General features: G+C 41.4%; 1 protein-coding gene across 2 annotated transcripts in view; it reads left to right on the top strand.

Annotated features, from left to right (window-relative positions):
• Positions 1 to 25,475, top strand: part of LOC309531651 (myelin protein zero-like protein 1) — a 30,988-nt gene extending 5,513 nt beyond the window's left edge. Inside the window, exons 2-6 of one of the 2 annotated variants that reach the window (XM_082221261.1) lie at positions 12,683 to 12,843; positions 13,333 to 13,546; positions 14,840 to 14,972; positions 18,610 to 18,715; positions 23,771 to 25,475. In XM_082221261.1, the coding sequence (XP_082077387.1) occupies positions 12,683 to 12,843; positions 13,333 to 13,546; positions 14,840 to 14,972; positions 18,610 to 18,715; positions 23,771 to 23,872 (716 nt within the window). In that variant the 3' untranslated portion in view covers positions 23,873 to 25,475. Of the gene's footprint in view, positions 1 to 12,682; positions 12,844 to 13,332; positions 13,547 to 14,839; positions 14,973 to 16,437; positions 16,512 to 18,609; positions 18,716 to 23,770 lie in introns of both variants that reach the window. The other variant, XM_082221262.1, reaches the window with a different exon arrangement.
• The last annotated feature ends 248 nt before the right edge of the window (positions 25,476 to 25,723 follow it).

The raw sequence follows: 25,723 nt of genomic DNA, 5'->3' as shown, positions 1-25,723 counted from the left end.
GTCCCTATAATTGGTGCTTATGGACTTTGCACAGGCTTCTTTTTGCTGGAAGGCATATGAACTCTGAAACAGACATTGAATTGCAATTTATTGTTGTTTACTCCTTTTAGCAGTTTCGTAACAGAAAGTATTGGCTTGGGTGTCCCTGAATAAGTGGTGGCAACAGTAATTCTATATCCCTTTTGTACCCATTATCTGTAGTTCTTGGTTGTGTTATGAGAAATAATTTCACAAGGGAATGTTCTTAAGAGAATCTCTAATCTGCAACCTGAGTGGCTTGCCAATTATCTCTTGATCAAAATCTAAAGCAGCTTTAGACTAATCGCAAATTGTTCTAATGTTGTAAGTATCTTGACTTTTCCTACCCTGCTGCATGACAGTTAACCAACATATCAACAAAGCCGAAATAGACAGGGAGATCTTCCATGATGTGTACTTAATTATCTGCTAATACAGAGAGAGAAGAACAGAATAAATGCTCAACTGTGGTCGGTATCCCTGCATTTGATGGACTGTTGGGAGTGGGGTAGCTGGTGAAGGAAAATTAATACCTAATATCCCCACATGCCCTCCCTGCAGCTTGGCCATTGTGGCTGCAGTCCAATGCCGTACTTATTTTCCTGTTCCCCAAGTGTATTTGCTCCCGAAGGCTTTTGGAAGGTTGGTAGCATGAAGAAAATGTCTTCAGTATATCCAGTATATCTGAAGGAGCGTCTCCACCCCAATCGTTCTACCCGGACACTGAGGTCCAGCACCAAGGGCCTTCTGGCGGTTCCCTCACTACGAGAAGCCAAGTTACAGGGAACCAGGCAGAGGGCCTTCTCGGTAGTGGCGCCCTCCCTGTGGAATGCCCTCCCACCAGATGTCAAGGAGAACAACAACTACCAGACTTTTAGAAGATATCTGAAGGCAGCCCTGTTTAGGGAAGCTTTTAATGTTTGATGTATTGCAGTGTTTTAATTTTTTTTTATTTTTTTTTTTTTTGGAAGCTGCCCAGAGTGGCTGGGGAAGCCCAGCCAGATGGGCGGGATATAAATAAATTATTATTATTATTATTATTATTATTATTATTATTATTATTATTATTACTTAATGTCCCATCTGCATTTCCATTTAATAAGCCCATGAGATTTCTGTCAGAAAGTTTGAAGGAGACGTCTCATTTGTTCAACTCAGCTTTCACTGCCTTCTTAAAGGTGCAATCCAAACTCCACTTACATGGAAGTACCCCACTGAATTCAATAGGTCTTGGTTGTAAGTAGAGAAGGTTAGGATTGCAGTGTTAAAAACCCCTCTTCTGCAAGCTTGTTTGCTCACCAAGGCCTCTAGAAAGTTCGGAGGAGGTCGTGGTCTGTGCATCTCCTCCAGTCCCACCCAGATACTTTCTGCAAGTTTGTTTGCCTACTGCGGGGAGGAAGTTGTGGTCATAGGTCTCTATCTTTGCTTTCTGCTTATCGGGTTTTACAAAATGTTTTTGTTACGTTTTGCTGAGGGTTGTAATACTTCACATGCTCAGGGCATTTTTTTGTACTCCACAAAACCGTATGCCATAAATAAATTTGTTAGAAGATAGCATGAGTCTTATTTTGTAATATCAGGTGTTCCTTTCTAGGAGAAGAGACCCCTGTTTTGGAAATTGTGAGCATCAAGCTGACAACCACTTTAACCCAGCCTTGATTATTGCATAAACTTAATGTATTACAAAGAATGATGCATCCAATTAAGTGGACTCTAGCCCACGAAAGCTTATGCCATAATACAATTTTTAGCCTTTAAGATGGCAGTGCTGTTTTGTTTGCTGTTCTGCTAAAATTGTACTGTGACCTACTTTACAGGGTTGATGTGAGGATAAAAGAGTATAAAACACTTTGGCAAATTTAACATGCTATTACAGAAAGCTGCAGGGGATGGTTCAGATGAGAATGCAGTGTGCAGAGCCTACATGTAATATGGGAGCATGGGTTACAACCTGCCTGCATACTCCATCCCAGGCAAGCCTGTTCTAGCAGGCAGCCACGCTGTCCAAAGTTTTTAGGTCTGAATATTCTGGTTGTTTCCCAGATTCTTTATTGTTTTAGTTTAGTTTTTTTCATGATTTCAGATCTTCCCCTCCTCCCATTCAAAACCAGGGACAGCAGGCTGGATATAGGTATGCGTATTCCAAGACTTTCAAGGTGGCATTCATAAGTCCCCAATGTGAGGTAGGTTAGGCTGAGAGATGGTAACTGGCCCAAGGTCACATGTTGAGCTTCACGGCTGAATGGTGATTTTTAACCCTGTTCCCCTAGGCCAGGGGTCGGCAACCCGCGGCTCCGGAGCCACATGCGGCTCTTTTACACCTTTGCCGCGGCTCCGCAGATCCTCGGGGACCCTGAGCAGAAAAGCAGAAGCGCCAGAAAGAGTAGGGGGATGGAGCTGGGCAGCCGAGCCGGGCAAAGCAAGGCAGCGGCGGCAGCGGAGCTTGAGAGGCGGCGGCTGCTGGGATGGAGGAGGAAGCCGCAGCGGCCGGAGAAGGGCTGCTGCTGCTGCTGCTTCCGCCGCCGGAGGGAAGTTCTGCCAGGCGGCTTCATGGCTCATAGCTTCCCCCAGGGTAGGGCGGGCGGTGGCGGCGAGGGGGACACCTCGTCTGGAGGACGGTGAGGAAGCAGCCGAGCAGCTCAGGGCGGCGCCTCTTCCCTCATGGTGCAGGGAGCGAGGAAGAAGAGGAGGAGGGCGGTGGCAAGAAGGCGCGCCAGGGCGCGCTCCCTTTTGCCGTCGCGCAGTCCGCCCGCCCTCAGGCCCCGCGCGCCGCGTGACGTCGAGAGCCGCCCACCCAGGCCACGCTCTCCTCAGCCCCGCGCGCGAGGCACCTGAGGCGAGGGAAAGAGCGCACGCGGGCGCTCGAGGGAACTGGTGGGGCGGGGGTTTTGTGGGGGGGTGGCGTGGTGCTTCGGGATCCTTTTCCGTGCCTTGCTTCTCAGTGGCCGCCGAGTTGAGGGAGAGCACCTGAGGGGAACCACAAAATGGGCCCGCCCTCCCTGTCTGGAAGGGGTGAATTATGAGAAATGATGAGAAAGTTGCACCAGCAGAAGGAATGGATATGTGCTGTTAGTAAAAAGAGAGGGAGTTGAACTGCAGGGAGTGACAGACACTTTTCTATGTATTAATTTGTATAATGCCCTCTATGCACATGGTGCTTTGCAAAAAAATGGATATGAGAGGTACCATACCCCTCTTTGCTATCTGAAATAGACTCAGGGAAAAGAGAGAGAATGGGAGAAGGGGAAGAATGTGTCGTTATTTACATTTGGCTTGTTTTGCGGCTCCCAGTTTTTTTTCCCCTTTGGAAATGGGTCCAAGTGGCTTTTTTGTCTTAAAGGTTGCAGACCCCTGCCCTAGGCCCTAATCCACTTAATTTCCCTGCATTTTATTCCACTTTCTTGAAAAAAGATGTAGAAATGAAAAAGCAGAGGTAGAGATGTGAAGGCAAAGAAAGAAAAGAACTGGAAAATTTAGGGGGGGAATGCTTTTTCCCTGTTTCTCCCTGTTGGATTGTATTGTATTGTTTGTTTGTTTATAAAACACTTTCTTTTAGAATGATGAACAAATGTTTGAGACAAGCTGTTCATATAATTAATCCCCCAAAATAATTTCTGAAGCTGCATAGCAGAAAGACTTTTATGCAAGACTAGGTACAGTTTCAGATCGTTACAATTCCTCTATATGGAGGCAAGTCCTGAGTTGTACATTGAGAGTACAATACTCAAGTGAAAGAGCAAGATGCATTTCTGCCTCTTGGAGGGCACTGCTGTTGCCTCAAGAGAAGGAAGGAGGATTGAATGCCTTCTTTGCTTGTGGCCTTTAATTTGTTGGCATGGTTGTTGGATCTGTTTCTGACCTCTTGACCAGTCCTCAAAGGACTGGGAGTGGGAGAAAGTACAGAGCAGTGCAATTTTGTTACCTCCAATACACTTCTGCAAATCTGTTGAATTCAAGATTCAAAGGTGGAAATGTAAGCACAGCTTCTGCATTGGTCAGGATTACAAAACAAGCAGTATGCTTAGGGCTTGCTTGCTTGTTGGAAAGGTGCTTTTAAATGTTGCAACGTACAGAACATATTCAGGTGTTTGGCCACGGAATGCAGTCTGGGATTCTGCCAAGCGTACGCTACTGCAAGATTGTGTCAAGGCCTTTGCACAGCACAACCTCTGACACCAACTGCTTCTTAGCCATGTCAGATACTTTCATCTCAAGTAGGATGTTTGTGTGTGTGCGGGGGAGTGGGGGGACCTGGTCTGTGTTTGGAAATACAGTGGTACCTCAGTTGTCAAACGTTTCCGAAGCCAAATGTTTCAAAAACCCGGAAGTGAATGCTTCCGCTTTCGAACGTGCCTCGGAAGTGAAATGGCTTCCAAGGCATGTTTCTCCACTTTCTGAATGGAATTTACCAACCACCCATTGCGCCTTAGTTGTCGAACATTTCGGAAGTTTAAAGGTCTTCTGGAATGGATTATGTTCGACAACCGAGATACCACTGTACACCAAATCAAGAAATAAACTGAGATGTGGAAGAGTAGGTTTCAGTTTGGATAAACCTTCAGTTTTTAGAAGTCTGCAAATGTTTCATCTCTGAGCTGCAGGGGGCAGAGGAATAATAAATTCTCCATAAGGCCTGGAAATATATGGGGTTCATGTTTAAGAGTCCAGTGTGGCACCTTTAAGACTAACAAATTCAGGCTGCAGTCATTTACATACTTATCACTTCTTATTCTATGTTATGTACACTAATCATGGCATGGGTGCATACTAGAAATTGTGACAGCAAGGGCCCCTTCTGAACCAAGGTAAGACACTTAGGGGCTATGTATTAATAAGACTACAGTGTTTAAGTATCCACTGTTTCTTTGCAAAGGAGGAGGATAGGGAGAGAACCAGGACAGGTGGAAGCCACACAAACGTTTCTTCCATCAGTCTCCTCCTCTGGCAGCAGAGATTCCTTTGGTACCAAATTGAGAAGTTTCCAGTTGGGAATAAATAAATAAATAAATAAATAAATAAATAAATAAATAAAAAAAAGCAAAGCTTGGGTGTCAACAGTTTGTTTGCAAGGGAGTAGGATAGGGAGAAAACTAGGACAACTTGGCCATGACCTGCGGCCTCTTAGCACTACCAGGCCAAGTGGGCACCAGCTGCCATTGTCTCTTCTAAACAGATTTATTTATTTATTTATTTTTGCAATTTATTATTTTAATAGCAACTTGAGAATTTGTCCGGTTATTATCATTTGAATTGCTGTTCTGGCTTAATGGGAATTCTAAACATAGATTCTAAAAAGTAAATAATTTTCTTCAGTGCCCCCATAGTAAAAAGAAACAACAACTTTTAAATTGATATGCTAGTAGCTTATGTGCATATGATCATTTTATTACAGTTTTAGGTGTCTTGTATGAAAGTATGTATTGTATTACCAAAAATTCACATTTAATATATATGAAGTCTTACATGTTGTAAATTTGACTTCAGCCTAGTAGATTTTAGATCTTGCTATACTTCTTCTCAATATCCATACATGCCGCTGCAAGGAGAAATTTTTAAAAGTACTCTATGAGGAATTGGCGGAGTAGACACATCCATTATTGCAACCAAAGGAAGCTGAGGAGAAGATTCTAACTTGATTTTATTTATTAAACAAAGTTCTTTAAAAATTGAGGTCTCAAAGGATTGAACAGCTTTGCAAAACCACCACATATGTATGAAGGAGCCAGTCTCCCCATATCTCCTTCAACAGGGAGGTGGTACACCTGGTATCATATAGGATATTTGCAAAGGAGAAAGATACCACCTAGGTAGGAGCTTCAATTATATTTCTCTCAACTGAGCTAAGACTGGTCTCAGAGGTTTCCCCTGCCCCCCCCCCCAAAGCTCGTTCCATTTTTCATTAGGCATTTCTATTTGAAGATCTGCTTCACATGGGATTTTTGTAGCCATAAGATGGCCAAATTTCATCTCAATTAACATTTTACATATAGATACAACACTTTTTGATGCAGCGAAAAGATTGACCACAAGTTGTTCTAAAGCAGACAACTTTCAGGCTACTCTGTTTTAACAAGGAAAAAAATTGATTAAAATTAAACCATGACCATGTTACACTAGGGACTTTAGACAGAATGTGTTCTTTACATAAAAGGACAACTGTTACTATAAACACCTCTGAGCCTATACAAACTGGCTTGTTCCCAGCCTTTGCAGTCTAGCATACCTCCTGCCTTGCAGAACATCTGGTGGTACCTGAGTGGGATCAGCGGAGAAATTAGGGGAGCAGTTTTTCTGCACACCATTTACTAATGAAGTATGTATTTTCGACTCTGTGGGTTAATTTTGGAGTGATAGTGTGAAGGGGGCCATGCCCTGAACTCCTGATCCCCCATATCTATGGCTTCCACAGTCTAGTCTTAAAAATTAAAACTGGATGCTTATTTAATCCAAATGTTGGATAATCTATGGAGAGACTCAGCACTATGCATCAGATGTAACTATGGAAAGCCCACAAGATTTCTCCTGTTTGACTTCATTAGCATCCCTTTAAGTAGAAGTAAATTCTGTGTTACGTAATCAAGTACAGAATAATTTCATGTAATCGAATACAGAAGAATTGTTCTTTGACTAAAAAAGTTGTAGATGTTTTCAGGAAGTCTGGTTATGACTCATTTCTATCCATAAACCAGCTCTTATAGAACAGTTCATATGCTGGTAATCTATTCATTTGGAAACCATTAACTAATTATATAAGATAATTCATTTCAATGTGAACTGCTTTTCCTAGTTGTTACACAGAATTTATAACATTTCTTGTCTCCTTTGGAGAATGATGCAGGTTAATCTAATAAAATAAAATGTATATTGTGATTTTTCCCTACAGAAACAAACTTCAAACTACTATTTTATTTTGAGGGACAGGGATTAAACACACATTTCCTCTGTTTTCATTTAGGAGCAGGCTTATGACCTTCTCAATATGATCACAATCACATTTAGAAACCAGGTTAACAGGACTTATTGTCACCCATAATTCACCAATGGAAGAACATACTGTAAGCCACCTTACTTTGCAAATTCTTGATAGTTCCAGGAACACATAAGGAAACACTGCAACTATTTTTCTTGACAATGTCGGCTGCAGTCTGACAGTTTAGCAGTTTCTGTTTTAGACAAAATGAGGAACCAAAGGAGGGTTTTAAAGTCTTTAATGAAGAAATGTGAATGCTATGAAAAGAATACATTAGTTTGACTTCTTTCCACTTTAGTATGCTATGGTGAGGATAACTGGCATGTGTAATAATGAAATATCAATTATTCAGTTGGGAGCTGTGTTGCCAACTGGTTCTCACCTTTTCCTAATCACCACAGTATTAAGTCTGTCTCAGGATTTCATGCATTTTCTTTACGAGCTTACACTGCTGAGAGCTGTCTGCTTGCAAATATGTGCTTTTGGAGAAGCTGTCTTGTGTTGCAATCTTCCTTGGCCGATGTCCAACTTGGATAGGCCTCTTCTGGAAGATTGTCTTGAGCATCCCTCCAGCTCATTCTTTGTGGCCAAATCAACTCTCTTTAAGTGAATGTTTTTAAAGAGCCTTTTAATTCTTCAAATTAACTTGTTCCTTAGCTACGCAGAGTAAATTGAGTCTGAGATCCTACAACTTCTCGGAGCCTGCAGAGCTCTAGTCTGCATAGTAGTGATGTGAAGGAAGGCACAAGACTGGGGGTTGATCATCAGGTGAGCTGCGCACAGGTGAGCTGAAGCGAGCTGCTGGCCAGTCCTGTGGAGCCTCCTTTTATTGAGACAAATATGCAAGCTAGGCAGATACATTTTGGGCTGTGACCTTTACACATCTTCCGTCCCGAGATTGTGGGGTGGTACAAAGCTATTTTGGCACCCGTTTCCACAGCGTCATTTTCCCCTTGCACAGTGTATGACGAAGGAGACAAAAGGTCTCAGGGACAAAAGGTTACAGACAGGGCACTGCAGACTACTGAGACCACAAAAGGTCAGACAGAGGGGACGATGTTCCGACAGCCGTGGCTTGTCTGAGGGGGAGTTTGCCCTGCACCCCAAGGTCACGCGTGCAGGCAGACTGTGGCTGCCTGCTGGTGGGGAGTGTGCTCCTCCGGACCCCACTGCCCACTCTGCGATATCCCTACAGTGATGGTTGATAAATTAAGCACAGCTGCATTTTCATCATCTTTGTGTTAGTTGGTGGACCACAATCCCAAGGCTTCCTGTTTTAGAAAGCTGCTGTGATGGCAAACCATGTGGGTAGGCTAATATGGTACAGTATCTCTTTTCAGCCATAGCCTTTTAGTCTGGATCTCCTGGCAATTAAATAGCAGTTATGAATTCTCCTTGTATAATATTGGATAACAAAACTTGGAGAAGGACAAATGTGATACAGTGGAACTTCAGTTTTCAAACGTAGCCTGTTCCGGAAGGCTGTTCGAGTCCCGAAATGTTCGAAAATCTAGCATCAACGGGCGGTCTGCAAAATCCATTGAAAAAATTGGGAAACGTGCCTCAAAAGCTGTTTGGTTTCCGAGGCACATTCGAAAACGGAAGCAATTACTTCCGGGTTTTTGGCATTTGGGTTCCGAATTGTTCGGCTTCTGAGATGCTGGAAAACCGAGGTTCCACTGTAACAGAATACAAGCAGTACTGGTTGTGCTCAACCAGTAAACTCAGTGGGGACATGTAGGTGCATGAGTCTGTTTCTCAGCAAACTTGTGGCTATTTTGAGAAGGATATGCACAGAAAAAGACTGTTGGATTCCCAGGGCCTATCAAAGGCATACCTAGGGTCTCTTGTGCTCTTGGCAAGGAGTTATATTGGCGTGTGTGTGAGTGAGTGTGTGTGTGTGTGTGTGCGCGCGTGCACACACACACACACACACACACACACACACACAGAAATAAAATCCAAGAAGCAGGTGAACTTGTCTGGACAGGAGGGCTAGGCAGGGTGCCTGCACTGCTCTTTGCCTTGGAGCTGCTCTGAGGACCGCTTTCCATCCCCTCCAGCAGCGGCGGCGGCTTTTCCTGCTGCAGATACCAGAGGATTCCTTTTGTGGACAAAGCAGGTCCTGGAGTGCTGAGCTCCAGGTGTTGTGGAAGGACTCCAATGCCTGATAGGTTTTGCCAACACCAAGTTATGCTTCTGGGCCTATAGGGGTGGAAAGACATCAGCAGCTGTCTTTGCATTAATTCATGGATGCAGGGACTCTGTACTATACCCTCAGAATCCTTCTTCAAAACAAGTTGCTTTGTGACCTCTATCATGTCCCCTCTTGGTGTTGCTTTTCTACCTTAAAAGCCCCAAATGTTTTAACCTTTCCTCGTAGGGGAATTATTTCAGCCACGTGGTCAGTTTTGGTGCTCTTTTCTAAAACTTTCCACACTCTTTTGAGTTGCGGTGAGCAGAACTGTAAGTGAAAGATTTAAGTGCAGGCGCCCCATAGGTTTCTAAATGGCATCGTTATTTGGGCAATTTTATTTTCAGACCATTTCTTAACTGTCGTTAACATGGAATTTTTCAGAGTTGCAAAATGGGTTGACGGTTCATCAAGCTATCCACCATGAACCTAAGGTCCTTCCTAGCCAATTCAGACCCCATTAGTGTACATGTGACATTTTTTGGGGGGGGAGGGGGGAGGATGAGTTGCCCCTATGTTCATCACTTTACATTTGCTTACAGCGAATCACATTTGGCATTTTAGTGCCCGTTCACCAAGCTTTGAGTGACCCTTTTAGACCTCAGAATCCCTTTTTGTTTTAACCACTTTGAACGTTGGCAACTTTTGCCACTTCACTGCTTACCCCAAAATCCAGGTCATTCACAAATAAGTGTAAAACAGCTGTCCCAATACCGATCCTTGGAGAGATCCAACTTCATTAATTCCTGAATTGTGATCATTTATTCTGATTCTCTGATTCTTGTTCTTTAACCTCCTTCTGATCCCTAAGAGAACTTTTCTGTTTATCTTATGATTGCTAAACTCACTCAGGAGTCCTTCAAAATCTGACACAACATGTACTACATTGCTCCTGTCCATATGCTTGCCATATGCTTGAGTGGTCCATATGAGGACCACTCAAGAGCTATGTAATACACAGAAAACACCCTTACAGAAGCCATGCTTATTATTCAAGAAGTCTTGTTCTTATATACTTTTTGTAATTTTATATTTAATAATGCTTTCTAACAGTTTTATTAGAACAAGCATTAGTGTACAACAACTGCCTGTAATTTCTCAGATCTTCTCTGGATCCATTAAAAAAAAAGGCATTCAATTGGCCACTTTCCATTCTTCAGGTATGGAGATGGATCTTAGGGATAGCATACATAATTTTTATAGGCCAGCAATTTCACATTTGAGTTGTTTTTGAGGTTTTGAATATTGCCTGTCATCTTCTGTCTCTGCACCTCAGGCACCATCCCAGGAGAGCTTTTTCAGACATAGGGGCCTGTTCAAAAACTGCTGCAGTGAAGACAGATGTAATCTCACTTTGCTCCTTTAACACACATTTAACTCCCTTGATGTCTATAGGTCCAAGTATATCCAAAAAAGGGCACAAACATACCGTAGTACCCATCAAATAAAGAGCAAAAAGCAAGGGTAAATAATGTTTTTGCCTGGTCTCTTAAAACACACAGTGATGGTGCTAGGAATGCATTCCTAGGTGCAGGGGGTTGGACTAGATGACCCTCAGGGTCCCTTCCAACTCTACAGTGCTATGATTCTGCTATGCTATGTGCTAAGAGCATTCCAGAAATGGAGCCACCACTGAGAAGGCTTGTTCCTATGTTCCCAACCCTCCACATCTTCTTTGGGTGGGGGAAAATAGAGAAAGGCCTCAGATGTTGAATGTGAGGTGTGGGTTGGCTTGTGTGGGAAGAGGTGGTCCTTAAGGTATTAGAGTTCTGAGCCACACAAGGCTTTGTAGGTGAAAGCCTATAATATCATGGCACGTTTCTATAAATGCAGGCTTCTATAAATCTTGATTACTTGCATCATAGAAACGTGAGTGGGTTTTCTTAAGCACATTTAAGCATTTAAGTCTGAGTGTCGTAGCACAGCAGCAGTGAGGTGGGAGACATTGCTTGCACAGTGGTGTAATGGTGAGTGTCTACTGCATGCTGGATGTGAAGGCAGTGCAGTGAATGTAGAAGTGCCAAGGCATTTCCCCATTGTGAGAACGTTCTGTTTCCTGTTTCCTCAATCCCTGCTGGTTTGTTTGCTTGCTAGCTACACCTGGTGTGGGTTGAGCTTGGGAAAGCTCCCAATTTTCATTCTTGTTCCTAACAAACAGCTGAATGGCTTTTCACAAGTTGTAAGTCTTGAGGTGCTTTTTTAAAATTCACAGGGAGCCCTGACAAACTGTGTAGCACACAGAAGCCTTCCCAAGGATTCCCTTTCTCTTCTGTCCATTCAGTAAACACATTTGCCTGTTTAATTTTTTATGCGTTTTTGCGTTAAAACAGAATTGGACTGTCAGGAATCTGGAATCTTTAGCACAGCCTATGAAGGACAGCATTGATAGTGCAGCATGTGAAATAACCATGTCTCTGGCCATGAAACAGCTGCTGTCAATGTGCTCCTGCCAGGATTAATACAAAACCACCCCACTTTTGTGAGCTGTAGAAACTCTTAAGGACATGTTAGACTTTTCAGTGAAGGCAGAAAGAAAGCATTTGAGAACAATGTTGGCAGCAAATTAAATATATGCTTCAGGACAGGTATGTAAAGCGGGGACAGGCAGTCAGGCTGCACTGTGGCCTTCCAGATGTGTCTGGGTTAAAGTTTCCATCCGCCTCAGCCAGCCTCACCAGTGGTCAGGTAGGGTGGGAGCTATAGTCTAGCAACTTTTGGAGTGTCACAGCTTAGTCACAAGGACTACGTCTTACTTTTGGAGAACAACTCGTTGTTGTGACTGTCTACAGCTTGCATATGAGTTTAGTTCATGTTTGCTTATTGTAATTACATGGTGCATCATGTGTATTCTGGTAGTGAACCTGCCAAGATTTCGGTAGATGTGGTATGGAGTTGACCAGGTTTGTGTGAACTGGCTTTAGGGCTTGGATGGTGTTTTGACAAAGGCAAAAGGCTTCCTTTTAAAGGATCCTTGAAGCAAAGACAGAGCACTAGTGGAAAAACGCTGGATTTTATTGAGCATAATAGGACTTTACAAAGGTACAAAACCTTACCCAAGTTCAAATAACAGTTCCTCCTTTGTCAAAGGATGGATCGGCAAACAATACACAAGAACTTTCTATGCCTTCTTCAGTCATTGGAGGATGTTTTAACTTACCAGTCTTTTACTAGAACGGTTACTTAGATGAGCTGCTGTTAGTTGCCCTTGACCAACACTCAACAATTGGGTAAATATTCAGTGATCAAGTTCAGAGGGTATGCATTGCATTCAGGATGAAGTTTATATGGTGATTGATCTCACACAAAAGCAGAAATAATGCTGGATGTTTCCAGAGCAAATGGACTAAGTGCGACTCAATGAATATTTGATGGGGCATTTATTCTGGGCTATAAGATTTCTAATGTAGCTCTTCATCTAACTCTCTTGTGTAATGCTATCATTTCATTCTGCATTGCTTACAATGGGTCCTGCATCCTGATTTTTGTGGTGTTTTTGACAGCCCAGGTTTCAGCTGTGGAAGTATACACACCAGCAGAACTCTCTGTGGAGAATGGGACAGAAACGAAGCTTCCGTGCAGCTTTTCATCCTCAGAGGTGATCAGCAGTGCTGCTACTGTTACCTGGAGCTTTCAACCAGAGGGATCAACTACTACTGTGTCGGTAAGAGATGATGATTGAAGTAAGATGAGAATTGAACAAGAGCCTGCGACAATGCTATTTCATACCTGTCTGCTCCTGCTCACTTTTATCGCTGGTAAGAGTACATATTTAGGCCTCCTTGGAATGCCAGTTGATCCTATTATGTTTGGTATCATGGATAGTCGTCCTTCTGTGCTTGCTCCACAATACTTCAGTGGCAAAAGTCTTATTAAGGCGAGGGATTGTTTTGAACTAGTGACACATTTGTTAGCCACCTACCCACACTTCACCATAGATTCCTATTTTGTTAGCAGGATATGTCAAGTTTAAAGGTGTACGAGGTGGTGGCAATAATAGGTCCAATAGTGATCCTGTAACAGCAGCTGGAAATTGGGGCGAGTGAGTCAGAGTAAGGTCTCACTCTGAGCAATTGTAGCTACTCCCAGACCTCCCTTTGTGGGGAAAACTAGGATTTTAACATTGTATCCTGTTTTGTGTTCCCGACTACAGTTCTTCTATTATTCCCATGGCAAATCATATCCTGGGAAGGATACACAATTTAAGGACAGAAGCAGCTGGGCGGGTGACCTTAACAAGAAAGATGCATCTATCAGTATATCCAACATGCAATTCCGGGACAACGGCACTTTCATCTGCGATGTCAAGAACCCTCCAGATATTGTTGTCACACCTAGTGAAATCAAAGTCAGAGTTGTGGAAAAAGGTAACGCCGTCTCTGGATACAAAAGTACTAGTAATGATGGTTGATAGAATGCTTTTGTGAAATATTTGATTAAATTACTCTACAAAAATCCATCACGTACAGGAGTATTATTTTGGCTGTTCTTGCATAACTTGTATTTTATTTAGAGTGTTTCTGTGAAGAAATTGAACTGTTTTAAAAGAACTAAAAATCCTGTATGTAGTTAGGTTTTGGAATTATGTCGTTAATTTGCTTCTTAGAGCCAGCATCAGCTGTCTGGTAAACAGTTTGGAAGGTGCTACAAATTTATAAGAAAAGTTTGGTTTATATTGTAGTCTATTGATAGGATTAAGTCAGCTACCGTATGCTTATTTTACAGTTGAAGTTGTTCGTAGCTAGAGATAGAAGAGATAATGTAGCCCAAGGGTATAACTAAAGAGTGATTTGAAATAGACTTGATCTGGGTGGATTTCAAAATGACAAAAAGTTCAATAGACTGCTAAAATAACTTCTTTTAAACAAATGGCGTTCACAGCTAGAGAATAAGGTGTTCTCAGCAGTGGCTCTTTTCCATAGTTAGGCATGAGTATATATGTATATGTATGTTTCTTAGATGTGCCAAGTTCACTTTTGTACTTCTGTGAATCCTGTGTCTTAGTATATTTGTATCCCTTTGCTCCAATACAATACAATACAATACAATACAATACAATACAAGTGCAATCTTGCCAAGAGGCAACAGTTACTAGTTTATGATTATTGTGATTAATGTGTGAACTGCCTCTTGATTGTGGTGTTGAGGCAGCTTCTCAAATGTGATGGGTGTGCATCTAAAACATGGCAAGTTCTTCATGAAAATGCTTGGAAGCAGGGGTCAATTATTTCCTGATTGGCTCTTCTGAGCATTTTAAAGCATTGGCTCTTATGTAGATGCCTTTTACACTCAGCAGGAGGTTTGTGTGTTTTGTATGATGGTATGCATAGCAGACTACAAATTTTTGTAGTGAAATTGGCCTTCAGGGGAAGTCCACTTATTGTTCAACATCATCTTTCCCATGGGGCTACTGATGGGCTAAATGAGAGATTAATTATACTAGGTATGCTGTAAAAATGCTATTGAAATCTAATGAACCTAACACCACAGATCATGCTCATGAGTTTTACATGAGGTTTGGGATATAAAAAAGACCAAGGAACATGCCATTACTGAGACAGATGCACCCTTAACCTATGCATATAAAAGCCAACGCCAATGATATTTTGATAAATGTAAAAGCTAAGCAGACTGGACTGAAACTTTTCTTCTCTCCTCAGGTAACTTGCCTGTGTTTCCCATTACTCTAGTAGCAGGGGCATCCATTGGTGGAGTTCTGGGCTTAGTTTTGCTCATCGTTCTTGTTGTGTGTGTCGCATGCAGAAAGAAGAACTCTAAAAATCATTACTCTGGGTAAGATGCTCCCCTTGTTCATTTATTTAGGTGTTGTTGTTTTTTAATTAAGGCCGGGGTAGCTGAACCTGCAACAGGAATCAATCATACATGTTTTGTTCATAGTACTAAATTGACTGTGGCCACTGGGACACATTCCTCTAGTCCCAAACTATTAGTTGTTGACTTCATTGTGTATACACCTTTCAGGGTGTATAAGTCCTACTAGATATCCTTATACATGTTGGAAAGGAAGCGTGCATCATAAAGGTGTCCAGACCGGCAGCCCTACACTCTTGTCTTCTAAAAATAAAGGGGCTCTTGCAGCTCAGGATGAAGTGCAAGATAAAGGCTGAACAACTCTCTACATCTTGGATTGTACAACTCTATTTATGAGTTTGGAATGTGGCTCCTTTTACAACAGTCTGCTTGCCAGAGGTTTCCAAACCTAGCTTTGGGAAAACAGTTCCTCTACTATCTTCACTGGCTTCACCATCTGCATGACTTCCCTTTTCCCCCCTTTTTCCTTTTTTTGCACTTAAGGTACCTTTTTAATTTGCATTGAATAACTTCTGTTGGAAAGTATTTTCAGGGTAGAATCTAGAGCTTTAATCCAGAGCTTTTAGAATGCCACGAAATGTTTTGTTGGTGGGTTCCTTTGAGGTGGTGGTGGTGGGACTTTTATCTTGTTTGCTTTGCCACTTAACTCCAACAGAAATGCAGCCCTTGTACACAAAAACCTGAGCACACGTGTTCTGTGGGGATTGTCATTCCACTGCCCAACTCTTTCCTGCTTTTTGTAGATCCAGTGAATGCTATGAACAAAGCCTTCAAAAGTCTAGTTTCTGATGGGTGTGTTTAATTGGCAACTGATCCCACTATACCTTATTTTCAGCTGGAGATTTTAGAGAGGGGTTGCAGTAGGAGTCAGTGGTAAGATTGAGCAAGTGCAGTGAAATGTGCATTGTAAGCTCAGAGTTCAGTGTGGAAAGCACAGTTTCCTTTCTGCATGTGCTCTTTCAGTAACCACTTAAAGGCAGCTTACACTGATCTGCACTAAAGGATCCCAAAGCCCAATATGGGTATTTAACTCCCTGTCCAGTGTGTTATTGCTGAAAGCTACTTAAAGGTGCTGGATTTGGAACAGTAATATGTTTGCATTGTCTTCTACAACTAAAATCAACCCCCAGCAATGTAGAAATGGATAACGTTGCTTTCACTGACTACACCAGCTCTTTGTTCCTACTGATTACTAAGTGGCAGGGTGTGTTTGTGCTGTAATTGCTGAGCAGGGCCACATAATTTTGCAGGGGTCTAATTTCTAGATGAAACTAACACCAGCATTATAATGGATTGATTTGGGTGGTGGTGGAAACCCTTGCATGGCAGTGTCACAACTTCTGTTCTTATTCTGACATTTTGGTTTTTTCCTTCCTGCTTTGGTGTGCTGGGATCGGATCCTGCTCTTACCTTCCTCTGCTTACAGAGATCCTGATATAGACGCAAGATTGGGAATGTAACAGGGCTGGGTCTCCTCTTCCGGTCCCACTATATACCATGGTAACTAATCACATTGGTGGTTGCTCTTTGGTACTTCGTGTGTGTGCGTGTACACATTTCTGCCTCCTTTGCTGACTACCCGGCTAACATATCTCCATCACTTGTGCTGAAATTCTGTTTTGTAGACTGTTGGTGAAGGGGCAGCACATCTCATCTACTGCTTGAGTTTTATTGTCTCATTTCCTCAATTGTGACGGCAATGCTCATTACCTTCAGATTCAGTATTCCATCTCTTGCCAGCAAGCTCATGTGCATGAATGAGTGTGGGGGATCTGGACTCTGTACACTGTGAGAGGAGAAAATCATTCAGTAAATAACTGAATTTTCCATGCAAAGACCTTTAATTCAGTGTTATTTTTAGATCCAGGTTGCATGAATTCTTGGGATATACTCCAGACATTTTATTAGTCCCTTGGCCACCTTGTATGCTGTGATTCAATCCCAGTAAGAATGGAAGCCCATTTACTGGTACTGAAATGCCTTTCCCCCCTCAGTACTATATTTCCCTATGTACTGCTGCATAGCTCGTGTCTGCTTTTTTTAATGTTTAAATATTCCTGTTGGATAAGAGAAAATAATGGTTTGCAGGGAACTGCATTCTGCTTAATGTCATTGTCATATTGTCATGATCCATGTCTGCCTGTATACTCTGTGTGTGTGTGTGTTGTGTAAAGAAAACAAAATGATTGAGAGAAAGGGTGGTGAGTATTCCTCCTAGGCCAAGTTAGGTCCTATACACATTGCCCCAATGGCTGCTTTTTAAACAGGACAAGCCATTCTTAGAGGAAAGAGGAAGAAACCTTAACTCGTTTCCTGCCCAGTGATTTCTTCCCTCTCCAAATTATTCCCTGCTTGTTGGTGGAACACAACACATGTCGTGCTCCCACATCTTCGGTATCAGCCACTCATCTAGAATAGACTTTGTACCAACTTACATACAGATACATAACAGTATTGTTTGGTCCTCAGGTGTCTGTGAGCATGCGTGTTAGGAATTATTGAGATGCTTAGTCAATGTTCAGCTTAATTGATTTTGAAATGATTTCTAGTTTGTTTTTAAGCAGAAGTGAGAGCGCAGCAGTTCAAGGACATAGCTGACATATCAGTACCCCAAGCCCTTTCTAAATAGACGTTCCCCAAGTTTCCGAAGCTTTGTACATAGTAGTATCAGTATATTAACAGACAGTGTTCCAGTCAATGGATGCTTTCTTTGCTGCAGGCATTCCATTTACTAAAATGATTGGACTGAAAAATTTGGTGGTCAAGATCTATTCCTTGACTTCAGCTACTGTGAAGACATTGTTTAAGGCATTTATATACTGTCCTTAATAATATTTATTCCAGAGTGGTTTGTAATGCACATTAAAAAAGCCAACAGAAATAAAATATACAGTAAAACAAAACAAAACAAACAGGAGAAATTTAAATCTAAAACAGCAGTGTAAAATTTCAGTTCTAGTGACCTAAAATACTGCATCCCTTCAACACTGAAAATAGAAAATGTTAATATGCCCGAGAGAATGCAAATGTCTTAACTGGACAGCTAAAATATAATACAGTGGTCACCAGGCAAGCCTCCTTGGGGAGAGAGTGTGATAACCATTTGAGGACATGTCATTGCTGAGCACCTGTTCTGTTGTGGCACTTGCAAGATAGGGTGCAGTCACTAGAAAAGCAACAATTTTCCACCTAGTTAGAAAGGAATCAATCTTCAACTGTACACTTATGTGTAAGTGAATTCTGATGTCTTGGGCAGAGACAACAAGGAACTACTTCCCTGGATGCTGAGGCAGGGTCGCCCGTGTGACCCTGTTAACAAGAAACTGGTTCTTGTGGAAGCTGCTGGCCTCTATTGGGGTTGTTTTCTTCCATCCCAAGGCTGGGTTGGATGTACATCAGAGAGAAGAGGAGGTTTAGGAGTGATGGTACTGAGCCAGCACTAGGGAGAGGATGTATGTTGTGTTGTTCACCGAGTTCACCTTTTACTTTGGCATATGTTGCCACGTCATCTTGCCATCACTTGCCTTTGTTTTTGTTTTGTTTTTTTTGTTTGCCTCTTGAACATTGTCCTGCAAACTCTGCTCTGCCACCTCGTCAGCTGCAGTACCTCTGAGAGCTTGGTGTCTCCAGTTAAGCAGGCTCCACGGAAGACCCCCTCCGACACAGAGGGTCTGGTAAACAGCGTGCCCATCCGATCACACCAGGTAAATGGCATCATGATGCTTTGGGAACTCTTAACTTGGAGACCTTCGGTGATGGGAAAGGTGGTATTCTTGTTGAGGGGAGGGAGACTTAGAGCAAAGTTAAAAGTGTTACAAAGATAGACATGATGCTCCGGGATGGTTTCAAATTGGATGGGGGACCATGGGTTGAGATTCCTGCACTGCAGGCAGTTGGACTAGAGGACCCTCGGTTGGGTCCCTTCCAACTCTACAGTTCTATGATTCTTTTCGAAGATGAAGGATGTTGTTTACTACAGTCGTTTTTTGTACTTGACAACTTCAGTACTTCAAGGATAGTGAAAAGATTCAATAGGGCTAGTCTTTGTAAGTAAACAGTTGTTGCAGTGAAAGCAATTATTGTGCCACCATATCCTAGCTCTGAGGGAGCCATCTGACTCACATGAATTGATCTGTGTTAGGTTGAGTGAATTGTCCTTCTTTGTGATATAGGTTTTCACTAGGAAGCTCCTTTATTTGTAATTCTATGATCTTGGCAGTGCTGAGTATTTATTGTTCCTGGACTTTTCCAATTACCATTTATCAGAGCTAATAATATTTTAGCCCCTTTGCTTCATTGTTCTTTATATATCCTTATCCCCACAAAGTGTCAGGTAAACATATACAGCAGACCATTGCTCCCCACTTGGAAATACTCATTCTAGATAGAGTATTGCTCAACAGGAAATGAATAGTGCTTCTTTTCCTTTCTGTTTTTTTAAACATATAGACTGCTTTATGAGAAAGCTCTGTACATAATAAATGTATCAATAAAACAGATGAAATCAACCAAACCATTAAAAAAAAACCTATAGCAGATTCCATGGAAACATAGGTGAAAAACAGACATTTTGAGAGCAGGGATATATTAGTTAATGTTGACAAAGATGAGGAAGGAAATAGCCAGATTTCCTTTCTTTTGTATTCAGTTATTTGATGTGAAGTGTTGGGTGGAAAAATGGAAACTAGATAATGGAAACGACTAGCTCTCCAAATTGTATCAACTTGAACATCTTAGTCTGTCAAAATATGTTGAAAGCTACGGGTATCAGAATAGAGCTGTGGTGAGGCTGAGATGCTTCAGCAGGAAAGGATTTTGTTAAAAAATATATATTGAAAAGGTAGATTTTTATAAAATATTTATAAAACTATTTGAAAATGAAATGGCTAGATGACAATATAGACCTTTCCTTCTGTTAGTTTGAGACATTACTGTACAAATTAACATTTTAGTTTAATAAAGCAGGGTAAGAAACCTGCGACCCACCAGATGTTGTTGGACTCCAGCTCCCATCATTCTTGACTATTAGCTGTGTATGCTGGGAGTGATGGCAGTTGGAGTCCAACATCTAGAAGGCTGGAGGTTTTCCACCCCTGTAATAAGTTCTTAAGGCATAGTTCATTCCTGGCGATCCTCTTCACTTGGTTGAAGCTGGTGGTATTAGGTGCTCTTTGAAAGGGGCAACAATATTGATAGAAGTCACTGGTTTTTCCTTGTTGCTTCCAGGAAAAGCAAGTCTTGGCTGTTGGGTAAAGTTAGTTCTGGTTCAGAGACTGCTTTTGCCAGCTATCTACAATAGGGGAAGCTTAGGATTTTGAACACTGTAGGCCTGCTTCTTACAAACTTTAAAACAAAACAAAAACATTATTGTGTAGACTCTTACAAAGTCAATAGCGCCATGAAGACATGCATTTCAATAGTCTTATCTGGGGAGGTTGTGTGCACATGAAACTTGCACATAGCCATGCATCTTACAAGCTATTTCTAATGTTACTGTAATATGGATATGACAGGAGCCGCAATAAACAAAATCTGGCAAGTGGAAACACTTATTTTTATTCTAGCCTAAACAGTAATATAGAGAGGTTCACATGCCTTATTTATTAATGTGTGTGGGACTAGTAGATAATGTCTGGGGAACATGGAGATATATGGAAGTGCTTTTGTTTTTAAGTATACCAGAGTGAGTTGACTTTTATATGCAGACATCTGCTTCTTTTCACTGTGTGAAAGCACAGTGGTGGTATTGTGGAATATTTTTAATATATTGGAGCAAAATTAGAAGGCTGCTGTAAGAGGAGTGTCCTGTTTCCAGGAAGTACTCTTGGTTTGCAGCTTCTCTATAGGAATGGGATATTTACATTGTTGAGAAGATGAGAGGTTCTTTCTTTCTTATTTATTTATTTATTTAAGTAAGTAAGTAGTGGAGGAAAGGAGGGAGAAATTAACATTTCATTACAATGGTTTACTTTACAAACAGGGCAAAAGATACTATCCAGTCTATCTGTCTACCAGTTTGCTATTTCCTTTCTACATATTTTAAATCCTGAAGTTAATGTAATGGTTGTGAAAGCAGGAAGCTTATTGCCTGAGGTTGTGTTTCAAACAGCATGCATCAGAGTTGTCTTGTTTGGCTCACTGCATCTTGAGGCTGGCTGATTGCTCTTTGGGTTTGCTTTCACTCTTGTCCGTACCAGTAAATTCATTTGAGATGTCATCTATTTCTCACAACTTTGCATGTCTGTCTGGTACCAAATGTCCTAGTGGTTCTCATTCCTCTCTGTTGTTTGGCTGTACAGTGTTTGCTCATTTTGAATGTGATAATTGTCAATGTTTTCTTATTTCTAGATCTAATGCATAACTGGCTGGTTATCTAAGTTATCCCATATGTATAACTGATAAATTAGAAAGAAGACTGTATCCGTCTTGTGTCCTATTCCAAAGAGTGCTTTTGTACCTGACTTTATTAACCTGTGCTTCTCCTCTGATAGGCAGATGCAATTTCAGATGTAAAACTTTCTACTTCTAACTTCTAAGCCACACATCTGGTTCCTTTCTTCTGATACTTGGATAGCCTACACACCATTCAGTGCTTTTGTTGAATGGGACACATATGCCTAGTAAAATCTGCATATTGTCCTGTGTCTGATGCATAGGAGTAGACAGACATTAGAAAGCTATTGGAACAACTTAAAAAAAGAAAAGGTGTCATTCCCAGTGAGCAACTCTTCAGAGGAATACTTCCAGATGATGTTTTCCATCAACTAGCTACTATATATACTTAATTGAATTATTATTATAGTTAGGCTCACATATTTGTTCTGAATTCCTGCATATGGACAGCGATCTCTTGATATTTTCCAGGCAAATATGGCATTATCTGAATCCTCTCTTCCCCCATTATCTGAATCCTCTGTAGTTTTGTAGAAACTAGCAGACGGTCTCTAAACAAGGAACTTTGTATTATTCAAAGGAAAAGCTTTTTTTAAAAGGCCAGTACTTTGATATAGAAGAAAAGATGATTGTCCTTTGTCTTGGCTGAGTTCCAAGAACTCGGGGCATTAGCCTTTGGAGCAGCATCTGTTGACGTGAGAGAGTTGTGCTCTTATATGAAAGAACAACAAAATCATTTGCAAAGCAAACAGGAATAAAAACGTGCAGAGCATGACTCATTCATGTGGCTTCCACAATAAGCTGCCTTAGATCCAGTAATGGTGTTGAAAACCTTTGGTGAACTGTGTGGCTTATGGAAGAAGCTTGCTATACATACTACAGTTTTGTATGTTCAAAGAAACATACTTTTGGCCATAACTTCACTGTCTGCAGCTGAAGAATATGTGTCTTCCCAGCTAGCCATCCCCAACTACTTTCTTTCTCTTAACTGGTTCCTAAAGTGCTTTCTTACCGCACTATTGATCCTCTAGTCTTCCTTATAATTAAACTGTATTGACATTTTTAAAATGCACATTTCCAAAGAGAGTTGTTGTGGCTGATTGTGGGAAAGAATGGTAAGCCAATTAAACATTGGTGAATGTAATTTTAGATTTGAGTGTTGCCAAGATCATGCCTCCTTTAAAGCTTGATTCCTTGTGGGCTACACAGCCTTATTGAGCATAAAAAATTACGGATTATTTTTCCAACTCCCTGTTGGTTTCTCATTTGTTTGTTTTTAAATACTCCACGAGCATTGCTGCCATCTAGAGGTGTAAGAGTTGCTGGACAGTCTTTGCTTTTGGTTTTTGCTGACAAACTTCTTGTATTGCAGAGTCTTTGTGGACACTGCAGACAGATGCAGAAAAATACTGACTCACAAAAAGCCGATAGTATTTCTGAAAGACAATTTTTGGATGATCATGATGATAACCCAAGATGGGTGTGTAGACACAGATTCTTCACTCATCCTTATGCAAGTTGGCAGCCAGGAAGTCTTCCATTAAGTTTCCCATTTTGTCTGAACCAGAAATCTCTGGTTAACAGATGGAAAACTAGCCACAATTTGAAGTTGGCTAGTATCCTTCTTGTTCTGAAGCTGTTTCTTTTTTCATCTAAAACAGGATATTACTATTAACTGTAGTTAATGAAAGTCTTCCTGGTTTGTTTGCCAGCTTCTGCTAAAAGAAGAGGAAAGGAGTTTTGAGTGTGTATGCCCCCAAAGTTGATTCATTGTCGGTGTGAAGACAATCTGGATGAAGTGCAGTTTGAGGAGCACAATTTTCAGCCTTGTAGATGAAATTTAAAATTCCAACCTGTTGTATTAATTTAGTATATTGCAGCAGCTCCCAAGAAAAATACTGCTAAGGTGACATGTCCCTGTCTGATTCAGCACAAATGGAGCCTATTGAATGAGCTGATTTTAGCCGGACTGTGAATTCTTGATGTACTCTTTCAAAATATCAATCCATTCGCTGCTCTGTTGTTCAGTGAATTGTTCTGAAAGCTACAAGCAATTCCATCTACCTGAAGAATGAAGTGCCAGATTTCTATAAGAAAATATTTGTGGATTCTTTTGCAGGACTTTATCGCAGTAGATTAATTTCTTTAAAAAGTCAACTTGACTTGCATAGTTTATAGATAGACCCAAACAGACAAAAGAGGGGGGAAATGTGTGTCTTGTGTACATTTAATAGAGTTTTGTCTGCTTAATGCTCATTAACTTCCTAATCTATAGATTAATTTTGTCTTTACACTGCCTGCCAGTAATGTACTGAAGGAATCATGCTCTTTCACCAGTTTGCTTACTCTGTATTTCTTTTTTTTAGGGCCCAGTAATTTATGCGCAGTTAGATCACTCCGGAGGGCGTTACAGTGACAAGATCAACAAGTCGGAATCTGTCGTCTATGCTGACATTCGGAAGAACTGAGGAAATCCCAACCAACCCAAAGCTAAACAAAAATTCAAACTGGAATCGCTTGAAGAAGATTGACCCAGAGAACTCACATGTGGCCTTTGATGCCTAGGCTAGGACCAATGCATGTGCATACAGAGAGAAAGAGATTATATATGTATTGTGTGTAAATAGTCTATTTAAATCGTACAGAACTGAGACCAATGTTGCATGTTGAAATATGATATGAATTCTGCTTATAAATTGCTAAATTTTTTTTTGTATCTAGGATAAGAGGAAGAAAGCAAATATTCATATTACACCTTTAAGTGATTTCTCTGTTCTATGGAAAAACTGGAAAATTCCTGGATAGGCTAATGGATTTGATACTTTGTTTTTTACAAGATTGATTTCTTTTGATGAAATAGACTTGAGGATAAGTGTTTCTGCATGAGGATTCTCTTTTCCTATTCTGGTGCTTTCCACACAGTTTCATATAAATTCACTCCTGTCTTTCATTCCCAATTCCCACTTACCTCTTTCTACAGTAGGGTCGGAAAGCCCTCCCCTGCCTTCAGTTTCCAGCCTGGTCCTTGTATTGGCTGAAGCCAAAGTTCTATCTTCAGGGCATTAACTAACATTTGTCTCTTTTTGGTGCAACGCACTCCCCACCCCAATAGCTTTTAGACATTTTCATTTGGTCATTTCAATCACGAAGCATTAACAAGAAGTCCCTCTAATTTTTATTTCCCGCTGGTGATTTTTCTGCAATAAAAGTGGTATTCAGTTTTGTCTTTGAAGAAAATAGGGTAGTGAAGTGGTGCTGAATGAACTTAGTCTGATCCTAATATGGCTTTCTAGAATACCCTTACCTTGGGCTGCTTTTAGTAAGGCTTATTGGGATGTAGCTGTTGCAGAAAGAAAGTTAAAATTTACAAGTTACCTCTTACTGTTTTATCTAATTCCATGGAGGGGGAGTGCTTCATGGAAGCCATATATGATAGAATAGGCCAGTAGTACACTTCCTGTTTCAAGAGGTGAGGGCCAAGATTCTATTGTTACTCATTGCAGATTTACCTTCAAACAGAAAGGACTGTGGATTTCTCTACTGTGGGGTTAGCTCTGCTCTGTTGCCTCTCTGTTCTTATAAGGGCACACAACCTCCAAATCATCTGCTGTTCTCTCCTCCCTTCCTGCCTCAAACCATTGTTTCAGACAGGCTGACCGATTCTCTTCCTCCTCCTCCTCCTCTTCATTGTTTCAGACAGCCTGTCCAGTTCTCTTCCTCCTCCTCCTCCTCCTCCTCCTCCTCCTCCTCCTCCTCCTCCTCCTCTTCCCAAGGCCCTTGCATGTTTATCTGTGCAGTGGAGTTTTCTTAAAAGTATAAGAAAGTGTGAATGGTAGCAGATGAAACTTTATGATTGACCCAAAGGCTGGCCAGTTAGCACTCTGCAGAGCCAAACAAGCAGGCTTTCCCTAAAGCTTGGGCCAAGAGGAGGGGACATTGTACTTTTGCCCAAATGTGGTGAGTGCATTTCCACAGCAGGATCGCTGCTAAAATGAGGTATGCCTGTATGAGCATTAATCCCTTGTTCCTTAATGGATTTTTTTTTCCAAAATAGAAAAATTAGAAGGCTTCGATTACCGACTCTTCTGTGCTAAGGCCATCTTTACTGCTGTCTCCTGTGATCTCAGTAGACTTAGGCTGCAGTCCTAAATCCACTTACTAGGAAAGTAAGTTCCCTTGAACTTGGTGGCACTTGAGTCTAAGAAAACCTGAACAGGGCTGAAGTGCTGGTGTTCACTGAAGCTTTATTGGAGTTTTTCTCCTGTCTAAACAGTGAAATTATGCCATTGTACACATGCACCCATTCATCATAGATGCCT

This window comes from Podarcis vaucheri (assembly GCF_965113315.1).
Source record: "Podarcis vaucheri genome assembly, chromosome: 4".
Classification (NCBI taxonomy): Eukaryota; Metazoa; Chordata; class Lepidosauria; order Squamata; family Lacertidae; genus Podarcis; species Podarcis vaucheri.
Note: the sequence above shows the minus strand (reverse complement) of the source record. Positions and strands in the feature narration are given on the sequence as shown.